The 14,001-nt window shown below is 36.8% G+C and overlaps 1 protein-coding gene across 4 annotated transcripts in view; it reads right to left on the bottom strand.

Annotated features, from left to right (window-relative positions):
* Ngly1 (N-glycanase 1) overlaps positions 1 to 14,001 on the bottom strand; it is a 73,037-nt gene that overhangs the window by 13,829 nt on the left and 45,207 nt on the right. For 3 of the 4 annotated variants that reach the window (XM_063257041.1, XM_063257042.1, XM_063257040.1), the window contains 5 exons: positions 11,899 to 12,121; positions 8,916 to 9,037; positions 7,882 to 8,027; positions 6,742 to 6,852; positions 2,010 to 2,174 (listed from right to left, as the gene is read on the bottom strand). In XM_063257041.1, the coding sequence (XP_063113111.1) occupies positions 2,010 to 2,174; positions 6,742 to 6,852; positions 7,882 to 8,027; positions 8,916 to 9,037; positions 11,899 to 12,121 (767 nt within the window). The remainder of the gene's footprint in view (positions 1 to 2,009; positions 2,175 to 6,741; positions 6,853 to 7,881; positions 8,028 to 8,915; positions 9,038 to 11,898; positions 12,122 to 14,001) is intronic. The other variant, XM_003479996.5, reaches the window with a different exon arrangement.

Genomic DNA, 14,001 nt, shown 5'->3' on the forward strand with positions numbered 1-14,001 from the left:
TCATGTAGAGAAAACAAAATTTTTTTTTTTTAATGTTTCAAAACCTCATTTTAAAAACCTGAATAGGCACTTTGCAAGAGGACACAGTATTCACCAAAATGCAAACTGAAATTGGGACAGTACATATATGACCAGAACTGTTGAAAAGATTGACATAGTAATACCAAATGTAGACAGAGATCTGAAAACAAATTTCAGATGGCTACTTAGAATGCAAACTAGTACAACTACTTTCGAACACTGTTAGGCAGTGTTATGGTTCAGTTCTAAAATGACTCCCAAAGTCTCAAGTATCTGGAAGGTGACTAAATTACCGGGACACTAATTCATCAATGTATTTAATACATTAATCTGTTCATGAGTTCTTGGCTGGATGTGCTGTTAGGAGGCTGGCCTATTTAGAGGGGGGTCACTGGGGAGCACTACTTGGAAGGGTACATTTTGTTCCCACTCCTCCCTTATCTTTCCACTTCCTGGCTGTCATGAGTATGCAGCTTTCCCCTGGCATGCCCTTTTTGCCTTGGAGCCAACCAACTTGTAAAAATCATAAGCCAAAACAAATCTTTCTCCTTTAAATTGTGGATGTTAGGGTATTCCAGTATGGGAAGGTGATTAACACTGACAATGTCTACCCAAGTTTGGGCATACTCATACTCTCATGACCTAGTGATTTCACACTTAGGCATAATGTAATTGAAATGCATAAATATATTCATTGAAAAAATATAAATCAATGTTGACAGCAGCATACTTTAAAATAGTCAAAGCCCAAACAACCAAAATGCCCACCAGTACTGAAATGGATAAACTATAACACTGTTGTAGCATGTGTGCAGATGACCCCCAAGCCTCACGCACTCATAGGTGGAGCTTTTCAGAGGTGGACAGATCTAGAGTGTGTGATCCTGGGATCAAGGGTGTGCGGTAATAGATTAGTCCTTTAATTTATCATACTTTTGGGTGTGGATAATGAGATGGTGTGAGCAGAACTACCCAAAAGGTCTGTATAGCCTGGATGGGACAAAGGGAAGGAGAGGCTGCTGCTTGCTGCCTTCTGCCTGACACACAATGAACTGTTTCTCCTCTGCAGTGTCACCCTGCCTGGGAGTCAGGTTAGTATGGACTAAAACTTCTATAAATTGTGAGCAAAAATAAACCTTTCTTTTTTCAACCTGTAGGTGTCAGGTATTTTGTCCTAGTAATGAGAAAAGCAACTAAACATCAGATCCACACAATGGAATATTATACAAGAAAGAGAATATGTTTACATATTGCATTACATATGAATTTCACTACTATAATGTGTGAAAAAAAGCTATACACAAAAAGTATGCATTACATGAGGTCATCTATTTATTTACCTACAGAAGAAGAGGTAAAAACTAAGATGTGATGTTAGTAACTAGTTATTTTTATGGAGTGGAAAATAGCTATTGGAAAGAAACTCATGCTTATTTCTGGGGTTCTGGTGATCTACTGTTTCTTTTGATGATTGAATATATGCAGCAGTACTTTGTTTAATGGACATTTATGTTTGTAAATAATTTGGTTTGCAAATAAAAGCATTGGGCAAAAACTTGTTTTTGTTTGTAAGTTATGTACTGTGTGACAAAAATGACTGCAGCCATCTTTGCTGCACAACACAAATGTAGCCATCATTTCCAAAATCATGCAATGAATTAAGTTCATGAACTGAGATATCATGTAGCTGCTCAATTTGTAAAAACTTGTTGAGAAATATATTATGTGTACTCTTCTGTTTATTCTTTAGTAAAAGTTTTTTTGTGCTAAGAACAGAAAGGTGGAAATGGGAAAATTCTACTTTAGAGTACTGTGCTAATTCTTTTATGATTATACTATTTCAATCAATTATCACTTTTCTTCACTTTTTCCATTTCCAAATAATAACACAAAGACCACGACCAATGGATTTTTTCTGTAAGCAAAGAACATATTATATAATAAGCATAAAGTAATAAAGGACTATCATTCTAGAATAAATTAAATACCTCTAGCCTCACTTCACCTCGAGCTACTCTCCAAGCCAATGACCCAGATATTCTTCCACCAAATTCTCCAGGTTTAGGGGTTCTGGGAGATATAAATTCAACAAGCTCCACAATTATCCTCTGTAGAAGTTCTTTTCTTCTATTTTCTGATAAAGATAGTTGTCTCTGTCATTAATATTTTAAAAAAAGATAATATTAAGGGAATGTAGAAGTCCAAATCTAAGCAAGAATGTAATTAAAATATAACATTTTTATTTTATGAGGTCTTAAAAGAAGTGACCAACTTGATTTTCATATACATATTATTTGGAAAACAGGACACTGAGGAAAGTTAATTTTATGTCGAGAAATCATTCAACACACATATGTTTACATCACTTCTATTAATCCAGATTTAGAATGGAGATATAGCACATTCTATTTTGGCTATGATGGATTAAGCTACTGTTGTGGCTTGCATCTTGGTGTTCCCGCAAAGCCTCATGCAGTCATACACAAGGCTTTTTCAGAGGTGGCTGGATCTACAATGTGTGATGATGGGATTAAAAGTGTATGACTACAAATTATTCCACTGATTGGTTTGACACTTATCCTAAACGAGGTGGCCTAGACAGAATATAAAAAGAGCAGAAACAAGCTGCTATTGTTGCTGGTCACGAGTAGCTTGCTTGCCTTGCTGTCTTCTGCCTGCCTTGAACTGTTTTTCCTCTATAATGCCCCTATGCCATGCTATCTGCCTTTGGAGTCAGCTAATAAGGAACTAAAACCTCTACAAACTGTAAATAAATCTTCCCTCCTTTAATGTCAGATTTCAGGCATTTTAGTGCAGCAATGAGGAAGACTAACTAAGACAGAATTTGGCACCAGGAGTGAGGTCAGAAAGGCTTCACCTGGATTTCAAAGGAAAGCCAGGGAGGCTATAATGTGTGCCTGAGAGGGTAATACATGAATCTCCCAGTGTGAAACTGAAAATGCAGTAGAGAAATCAGAAGTTTGGAAAAGCCAGGAATGTAGATCGTCTGAGGAAAACTGCAAGGAGGGAGCAGAGCAGGCCCAAGAGAGAAGCCACGGGAGCTACTAAAACCACTAGCAGTACTACAGGCATAGGTCAACCTAAGCCCTTTGGAGTTCATATCTTAACACAGACTGCCTCAAATGCTAGACATGGAATTACAGGAGTTAATGTTTTCCCTGCAAGGTTTTGGACTTGTTTTGTTCCTATTCCTTTCTGTGTTCCTAATTTGTATGTTTTGGAACAGAAATGTGTATCTTATGCCACTGACTTCTGGAAGTATTTAACTTCCTTCTCCTGTATAGGGGCTTGCAATTAAGAGACTGCCTTAAATCTTTGTGGAGACTTTAGACTTAAGATTTTTCAGCAATAGTGACACTGTTAGTATTTTGGCAACTCTTGGAGATAAAGGGATGTGCATGAGTTTTTAGGGGGCCAGAGGCAGGGAATTATAGATTGAGTTTTGATGGCCCCCAAAGCCTCAGGCAGTTATAGGTGGGGCTCTTTCAGATGTGGTTGGATTGAGAGAATGTATCTGACTCATGGTGCAATGCTTGAATTAATGATGCTAGGATTAAGGGTATTATCCACCCTAAGGATGGGTAGCCTGGATACAATGTAAAGGACAGAAAGAGGTCCTCGCTTGCTAGTTACTTGTAGTCTGTCACTTGTCATCAGTCACTTGCTTAACCTTCTACACACCGTGAACTGTTTCTGCTCTGTAATGTCTGTCTGCTAAGCCAACCTGCCCTGGAGCCAGCTATTGAGGACTGAAATCTGTATAAACTATGAGATAAATAAACTGTCACTCTTTTAACTCTGGATGTTAAATATTTTGTCTCAGCAATGAGAAAAAGAAAGACAGAATTTGATACCCGATAAGGGGGTTATTGCTGTAACTATATCTGACTATGTGGTTCAGGAGCCTCTGAAATTGTCTTATGAGAAGAATTTGGAAAAGTTCAGAGATCCTGGCTGAAAAAGCAGCACTGGAAAGTCTAAGGTTGTACTTGATGGGACATTCTGGTCAGAGCTCAGAGAACTGAATGGTGATATAAATACTGCTGGTAAAGCCTAGGCTTGTGAAATTTCTGCTGGAAAGAATGACTACATTGGGTATTAGACTCTGGACAATGTGTGTTATGGCTTGGCATAAGATCTGTCTGCATTTTGCTCATATTCAGAGACTGCCTGAGACTGAGATAGAGCAGTGATTAATTAGCTGGGAGGAGACATTTCAAGGCAGTCTAATGTTGAAGCTGTTACATGGCTATAGTTCGAGGCTTCTGTCCTGATCCACATTGAAAATCAAGAGTAAAGAGCTCAGGAGAATGATTCAAACTGTTGAGTGTGGCCAGAAAGGAAGTTCCAGTAAAACTGTAGTCTGCAAAGATGGAACAGAAGAGAAACTGGTCACTAAAAAGACTAGCAAGAAAAAGGCAGTTTTTCAGGAGAAGACAACAGAAAAGATGGCCTGAGAATATCACAAGAACTAGCAGGACTCCAGCCTTTGCAGCCTCAGAGTTGCAAAGGTAGAACGACTTTTTGAGAAGTCCCAGAGCATCATGTTCCAAAATGACAGTGGTCTAGAGAATCTGATCCTCAGGACTGGAATCAGAGTCTCTAGCAATCCAGGCACTCAGTCTTTACATCCAAGAAAGAAGGAAGACTGGCTACTCCTTCAGCTGGCAGCAGACCCTGGCATCAACTATGTGGTGCTGGTTTTAGGTGCACATAGAATTTAAGAGTTGTGGGGTGAGGAAGGCTTCCATTCCAATTTCACAAGAAGGCAGCATGCTTCAGAGAGAGCAGTGTGTGACACTGTGAGTGTGAAGCCAAAGGTGCAGTGGAGACTCCAGACGGAGGCTGGAGAAGCCAGGAAAATGAATCAACAGAGAAAAGCTGTAAGGAGTGAACCTAGAAAAGCAGCTGTGAGAGCTGCAACCAGCACTGCTGTAGGAGTGAAGGCACTCAAGTCCTTTGAAATTTGTATCTTGCCAAAGACTGCCAGGGATCCTGGATAGAACTATAATATTTAATCTTTTGCCCTGCTGAATTTTGGCCTTGCTTTGTTCCCAACCCTTCTTATGCTCTTTTATGTACCTTATGGAAGACAAATGTTTAACTTGTACCACTGTACGTTGGAAGTTTTTAAACTTTGTATTTATATAGGAGTTTTCCGCCAAGTTTGCCTTAAATCTCAGAGGAAACTTTGAACTTGCACTTTTTTTTTTCTGGTACCAAGGATTGAACTCATAACCTTGTGCTTGCTAGGCAAGTACTTACACCAGCTGAGCTAAGTCTCCAGCCCTGAACTTGCACTTTTTAGCAGTGCTGAAACTATTAGCATTTTGGCAACTCCTGTGTAAAACGATGTGTATGAGCCTTTGTGGGTGGAATATTATGGTTTGGGTTTAGACGTCACCCAATGCCTCATGAAATCACAGGTGGGACTTTTTCAGAGGTGACTGAATTCTCAATGTGTGATGCTGGGATTAAGAGTGTGTGATGACTATATTAGTCCACTTAGTGATTTGGTATCACCCTAAACTTGGTAGCCTGAACAGAATATAAAAGGGGCAGAAAGAAGCTGTTATAGTTTGCTTCTTTTTGCTGTCTTTTACCTGCCTTAGAACTGTGATGGTGCTCTGCCATGCCTCCTGCCTTGGAGCCAACCAACTATGAACTGAAAGCTCTACAAACTGTAAGCAAAATAAATTTTTTCCTCTTTTATCTTTGAGTGACAGGTTTTTGTCTCAGCAATGAGGAAAAGTAATTAAGACAGTTGTGTTTTGTCAAATCCTTGCTAAAAAAAGATAGAGAAACACATACACACATATTCAAACACTTGCTTGGATGCAACAGACAGCTACCGAGATAGCTAGAACTTGAAAAGTCAAAATACTAAGAGACGAAATGAAATGAGTTGAAGAGAACTTTCTGTACCCCTCTCTACCTCCAGGCTTTTGCTAATTATTAAGTAGCTGAGGAGAAAAGGCTGGAAAATTAGGCACAAACTGGTGATCAAAGTGCTAAAAAACAAAGCAACCTTCTTAGCAGAATCGAAGTGCAAAAGAGAAAATAAATTAGCAATGTAACAGTTTTCTGAGACAAAGGTTTCTAACAAATGCTCCAAGTTTTCAGGTTTTAATCCCCTAGGGTTATACATGAGAAATAAGAAAAAATTCAAAATAAACTGAGACCTCACTATGAATGTCATCACTAGGTTAAGGTGATCTGCCCTATTCTGGCTGCTAGCCAGAAGCAAAATTAGTTTACTTTTAAATTTTAAAAAAAAATCCATGAGTATAGAATTAAATATTTCCCTATAGAAGAAGTATTAAAATGAACTTTCCATTTTAGACACCCTGAATTCTTCCTCTCCACAGAAGTAGTCACTGTTAGGATTATAGGTGTGACGGCACACATCTGCAATCCTAGCACTGGGGAGGTTGAGGCACGAGCACTACCATGAGTTTGAAACCAGCCTTGGCTATACAGTGAACAAGCAAAGGGAAGACACAGGACAAGCTTCTTTCAGTCCCTTATACTGTATGCAGGCTTCTCACCCTAGCGTGGGTGTGGGGACTCACATCCTTAATTCCATCAGTGGACAATGATTCAATCATAAACTCTAGATTCAGCCACCTCTGAAAAGCCCAACTCTCATGACTGCATGAGGTGCTGGGTGGACATCTAGACACAAACCATAACATATACCTGCTTATTAAGCCCATTAATAGTCTCACGAAGTAATTCTTCTGTTATTGCAGTTCTTCTGGAGATCACTTCTTCATGTTTACAAGAATATCTCCAAGTGACATCAACTACCTGAAACAGATAACATTATAAATATTTAATAAGATTATAACTATCAACCTTTATTTGATAAGTACTTTTTTTTTTTATCGGTACTGGGGATCGAACTCACAACCGCCTGCTTGCAAGGCAGGTGCTTATGCTGCTGAGCTAAATCCCCAACCCCAAGACATACTGTTTTGTTTAAACTTTAAAAACCTGTGAAGGAAGCTGAAGAGAATATGCTGATTTTTAACATATTTCTTAACAGATATACTTCCAAGAAACGCTTTGATAAAAGGTGAAAACTTCAGAATACTAGCTTTTTAAGATTTATGCACAAAGCCTATTCTACTAATTAAACAAGTAAAAACTTAATTTTATTGTATTCAATTTGTATTATAGAACTTATTTTTGATAATGGTGTAATGCTAATTCAATGGAAAAAGGTGTGGTGTGGTGCCACATGCTTGTAATCCCAGCACTGAGGATGCTGAAGGATTGCTGTGAATTTGAGGCCAGCCTGGGCTATGGTTAAAAAAAAAAAAAGGAATCTTCGCAACAAATGGTGCTAAAACAATTCATTAACCATGTGCCAAAAATGAATTTCAATCTGTGCTTGGGCCAATATGCAAATATTAAATAAAAATGGATTGCAGGTGTAAATCTAAAAATGTAAAGTTTCTTTAAAAAGTGAGAGATATATTATGACCTGGACTAGACAAAAATTTCTAAGCTACAACATTAAATGGCACAGTCTATAAAAAAAAATACACAGGCCAACTGGCCTTCATTGATTTGGTTTCTTCAAAAGTCATTAAAGAGCATCAAAAGCTAGTGAAAAACTTTGGCAAATCACATATCTGATACAGTGCTTACATAAGAATAAAGAATTCTCAAAACTCAACAATGAGAAAACAAGGGGAAATATCAGCCAACAGCAAGATACGAATGGCAAATACATAAAAAGGTGCTCAGTATTACGTGTCATTAGCAAAGTACAAAAGAAAACCATAGCAATATCCACTATACACCTATTAAAAGAGCCACAAAATGTCCTACCTCATCTTTAGAAAATGCAATGACATAGGAAAGCTTTTTGCCCCATCCTGTTTCATAAAGGAGTGGTTTATCACAGACATCTTCACATGCATCACAGTGTAGCCACCGCTGCTGAGAAGCAGAATAGACTTCTGTCCAAACATGGTCTACTCAAGTAAGTAAAGGGGAAAAATAAGGAAAAAGACTTATGCATATAAAACCACAATGGCTTCCAACATCTAACACTAACTCTTAAGGATCACATAAATCGTAATATTGTAAACTTTAGCTCTGAAAGTGAGCACTTTGTGGTGCATACCAGACTAGAATAATCACTTTTAATGTAGTAAATTTTAGACAATAAAAACATGTATCCTCTAAAGAGGCAAACATATTAAACAGAGTATCAAAATTATCAGCCTCAGTTTACCAGTGTGAAGGAAATTAATACTATTTTTGAAATTTCAGTATGTTTCTCTGGCCCCTAAAATGTAGAAACACCAGGCAGTATAACTGAATTTCTCATCATTGTTTGACTATGAAAGAATAAATATTAACTGAAGGTTTCATTTGATTCTACAAATAACAACACTGAAAACACACAGAACTGTAAAAGAAGAAAAACAACTTTTTAACATGTAGACAACACAAGTTATTTCTAAATAAAGACGATAAAGATATCTATCATTTGGCTTTCCTTAACACAATTTTTGTAATGATTTCTTTACTAAATCATTTATAGTAACCCCTCTAATAATGAAGACTTCTATAGCACATAACTATACACTCTTATCTATGCAAAAACATTACTATAAGTGCCATGGTAAAGCGTTAATAAAAGAATATAGTACAAATATAGTACCGACACTGTGCTGGTATATTATAAAAATCTTGTTTTCTTCTAAAAACCTGAGGTTAGTTATTAGTGGTATTTTATAGATGACAAATGGAAGCTAACAGCAACAGGGAAATATGAAAAACTGATGAGTTCAGAGAGTAAACTTAAGCTGTATATACAAAGCCATGTTGCTTCTCCATTCATGCACATTCTGTACCTGTGTAATCCCAAACATAGCGAGCCTCGAACCCTAAAGCTCGGCAGCACAGTGTGAAACAATTGGCCCACTCGCCACACCGTCCACATCTTGTCTCCAAAAGCTTCTCGGGGTTGTTGTATCTGGTTTAACAAAACAACAACAAAAAGTCAATAGCTTTTATATGCTATCAAAATAAAATTTTTAAAAATGTGTATTATCTCTATGATAATTATTAATCATGTTTAATTCCCTATTTTTAAATATCAATGGAAAGACCTAGAATATGTAAGACACTGTGCTACAATCTTTGTTGAAAAGTGACTTGTAGATGCTTTTCTTTTTTGTGGTACCAGGGATTGAACTCACAATTTCGCACTTGCCAGGCAGGTGCTTATGCCGCTGAGCTAAATCCCCAGCCCCCCAAGAAGTGACTTTTAAACAGTGGCAATGTCTTCAAGGAGTTCACAGTCCTATAGGGAGAAGCATTAATACATTTTTACTTTGTAGCAGAATGAGACAGAAACTTTACAGTAAGTCTTATACACTTTTGTGAAAAGTGATTTAAGAAGAGAACTCATATGTGAAGTGAGTTTTGAAATACAAGTTTGCATATACAGATTCTGTAGGAAGTCTAAGCATTAAACATTAGCAACTAGTAGTAATTAACTCACTGTGTTAAAAAATAAATGACTTTAAGTTACTCAATAAAGACTTTAGGTTAATTTTACTTAAAAGCTGGTTTCCTTTCTAATTATCACTTTGATTAAATTTTTATTCTTCTCAAGTATTAAAAGTGCTTGCTAATTTGGAAATTGTTTTCAAAGATGTCTTCAGCATAAAAGGTACTTCAATTGCCAGACATGGTGGTGCATGCCTGTGATCCCAGCACTGGGAAGGCTGAAGCAGGAGGACTGCTATGAGTTTGAAGCCAATCCAGGTTATGTGGTGAGTTCAAGGGCACCCTGAACTACATAGCAAGACCCTGTCTCAAAAACAAAAACAAAGTTACTCTAATTATAAAATTGTCATCAAAATGGAGGATAACAAATTTCCACATGGTAACGAGAAGGCTTTTGAGTTGGTAAGCAGGAAAAGTGCTTCAGCTAACTACAGATGTCATCCATGAGCCCAGCAGGCAAAAGAGGTAAAAGAATGGGAATCAGTGAGCTGGCTCTGTAGTAACAAATTTGTTGAGCAGATACTTTTGCTTAAACTAAATTAAATGCATTTACAACTTAGTTAATTAACTGAAAAAGGTGTGTGTGTATGTATGTATGTATGCATGTATGCATTTATTTATTTGAGACAAGGTCTCGATGTGTAGCTCAGGGTGGCCTTGAACTCACTATGTAGCCCCGGCTAGCCTCAAACTCATGGCGATCCTCTTGTCTCAGCCTTCTGAGTGCTGGGACTACAGGCCTGCACCATGACACCTGGCAAGATATGAATTTAAATTGAAGCATAGTAACAAAATCAGAATATCCTATGACTCCATCTTCTGTATATGCTACTTGTGCCAAGACAAACGAATCAGATGAGGGGCACGGTGTAGCTCAGTGACAGTGTGTGTGTCTCTGTGTGTGTGTGTGTGTGTGTGTGTGTGTGTGTGTGTCTGTGTGTGCTTGGCATGTGTAACCCTCTGGTTGGATCCTCAGCTCAGTGACAGTGTGTGTGTGTGTGTGTGTGTGTGTGTGTGTGTGCGTGCGTGCGCGCGCGCTTGGCATGTGTAACCCTCTGGTTGGATCCTCAAACTCTCCTTGAGTCAAAAAAAAAAGACTGGTCTCTAATTAATAGTGTTTAGGTCTGGTAGGGCTGGAAGTACACATAAATGACAGAAGGTTTATCTAGCATGCTTGAGGCTTTTGGTTGGATCCTCTGTACTGAAAAAACAAAAAAGCATTTATTATCCCAGCCTGATACTGAAAATACCTACAAATAAAACAAGAAAATTATTAAAAAGGAAATATTTTGCATTAGTATCTATGCTAGTTTGTACCAGTCTATACTGCATTATTAGTTTAAAATCCAAGAATTTATGAGGATATATATATATATGTGTGTATATATATATATATATATATATATATATACTAATCTCTTATCTACTCATCTCTGCAGAAGGGTTGTACAGTATATGCTCAATGAAGAAACAACACTATAGATAATTATTGCGTATTAGCTATTATTTAGCCTATATTTTGTATATAACAGGCCTATTCCAAATTAAGGACAGAACTGAATTCCTAAGCCAGCCCACAACTAGAAAGAACATGGTATCTTTTCTTGCATGATAATACAAACAAACTTTGTAACTTTTGCTAATTACAAAATCTGACATGAGTCTTATACATTAAAAGATGGAAAAATTAATTGAAAAATTAAATTTTTCTTATTTAAAAATTAGTGATATAAGAGGTAGGTCAGGTTGGGTGGGTTTTTCCTAATTAAAACAAATTTCTACCTTTATAAGAAAATAATATGATTGCATTACACTCCACTTATACTTCCTTTATTATAATGTCATGATTATTTTCAGTTATTGTATTTACTATCACAATGATCAGAATTTCTCATTAGTATTTTTATTGTACATCAGTACTATCAGAAAATTAAAAATCATGTATTAAAAGAATACATGATTTGGAGAACTGAAAATACTGTGACTATGCTCAAAATGTGTAGAGCAACAAATTTCCTGTAAAAAGAGTAAAAAAAGAATATTAGAGTTTGTAATGGTATGGTCTCTCACCAATTTTCAACTCTTGTAGCCTGAAAACAGTTACGGACTCTAAGCAAATGAATCTGCATGGTTGTATTCTAATAAAACATTATTTACAAAAACAAGTATGGGCTGGGTTTAGCCTACCAGTCATTGCAGACCTCTGTTCTTAAAAAACGTATTTCTAATAGTTTAGATGAAGATTTAAGAGCTTGTCTAATAAAAATTTGCTTCTAATCTTTCCATTAAGAGATTACATAAGTTTAATTTCTGGGTACCTACCTTGGGAATCGATTGTTGAGCTGACATGCATCACAGTAATGATCTTCTACAAGATGTGCACCCCATTTTAGCTCATCCTCATTGGGCATTAATGATTTATCTCTAGATCTAGTCTTTCCACCACATTTGGTGCATGAAATATCATTTACCCAGTGAAAAAATTCCTCCTTAAACCAATGCAAAAGCTCCAACAAAAGAAAATCCTCATCACTTATATTAGTGCCTAAAAAGTTAAAAAGAGAACCAAGTGAGGCCCAAAGCTGACAAAATCTGAAAATATTCACACATATTGTACGTATTCTCAATTTGGGAGCTGAAATGTAGGAAACACAGCATGATAAAACAACTTTCATAAGTAAGATGTATGAATTGCCAGTGTATGACAAAGAGAACTAGGCAGAAATACAATGACCCGTGTAACTACACATTTGGAATAGGACATTTATTGTCTTGTATTTTTAGTTTTTGAGGTAGGTCTCCCTATGCTGGCCTTGAACTTGCTATGTGCTGAGAGTAGCCTTGAATTTGCAGTGATCCTCCTGCCTCAGCCTCCAGAGAGCTAGGATTATATTCCTGGCTCATTACTGTTTTGTATCTATCCTTTGGCATGCATTCACAAGTGTTACATGGTGACAGGAAACTAGTCAGTTTGGAACTATCTTGAAACACAAGGGAGTCAGAAAAGTCTAATTTCAAAAACCATTTAAGAATAGGAACATTACAAGTTGGGATACAGATGAGGGCTTAGAGATATACAGAACTCCAAACAGGCATGATCAGAGGGAAAAAAACCCATACCAAAGCAAGTAATAGTCAAGATTCCAGGAACTCAACATAAAAAAATGGAATGATAAAAATTCATTAGAAAAAGAAATCACCTGTGAAGGAAAACCCATTAGAATCACAGATTTCTCAACTCAAGTCCTTAAGTCAAGGATAGCTTGGAGGAAATACTTCAAGCCCCAAAAGAAAACAATCTCCAACCCAGACTGATATACCCTGAAAGACTGTCTTTCAAAATTGGTGGAGAAAAAAGATACTTCCAGGACAAAGAATACTTGATTAAATTCATGACCACCAAACTAATGCTCCAAAAAGTTCTGAAGGATATTCTACAAAAAGACGAGACAGTAATTCCATGAATCCCAATAGAATGAGCACACCAGGCAAGGCAAGCAGTTAAACAAAAAAGGAAAAAAAAACAGAATCAACCACAGGAAAATATGTATGACAAGGATAAATCAATACATGTCCATTATAACTATCACTGTGAAAGGTCTCAATTTACCAATCACAAGGAAAAGATTGACAGAATGCATTGAGAAACAAGATCCAACAATATATTGCATATAAAAAACCATATTTAGCCAAAAAGAACTTCATAGACTGAAAGTCAAAGAATGGAAAACAATACCCCATGCGCCACAGGAATCTGGACTAATGCAGGGGTAGCTATTCTATTTGAAGACTTAGTGGATTTCAAGCCAAGGGTGACGAAAATGGACAAAGGTCACTATATACATAAAGAAACAACCCCCAAAAGGAAGAGAACAATTATAAGTAAATATGCATCAAATACTGGCATACACAACTGTACAAAACAACACTAATGGACATGAAAAATCAGGTAAAGGCTAACACAACCGTAACGGGCAACCTCAATACCCCACTGGCACAAATAGATCAACTAAACAAAAACATCAACAAAAACTATCAAAATGAATCAAACTCTCAAACAAACGAACTCAGCAGATATCTATAGAATGTTCCACCAAACAACAGAATGCATTCTTCTCAGCAGCACCTGACACTTTCTCCAAAACAGATCATATACTAGCTCTTAAAATATACATAAGTAAGTGCAAAGGAATTGAAATTGCCCCATATATATATATATATATATATATATATATATAATCAAATCATGGTACAATTAAACTGGAAATCAAAGGCAAGAGAACATACAAAAGTACATAAACACATGGAAATTAACACCCTCGTAAACAACCAGTAGGCCACGGATAAAATTAGAAGAAATTAGTTTTTACAATTAAATGATAACACCAATGCGAAACATTGGAACTTAAGGGATACAATGAAAGC

The sequence above is a fragment of the Cavia porcellus genome, unplaced genomic scaffold (genome assembly GCF_034190915.1).
Source record: "Cavia porcellus strain 051 isolate PalLab524CR breed Dunkin Hartley unplaced genomic scaffold, mCavPor4.1 scaffold_10, whole genome shotgun sequence".
In the NCBI taxonomy this organism is placed as follows: domain Eukaryota; kingdom Metazoa; phylum Chordata; class Mammalia; order Rodentia; family Caviidae; genus Cavia; species Cavia porcellus.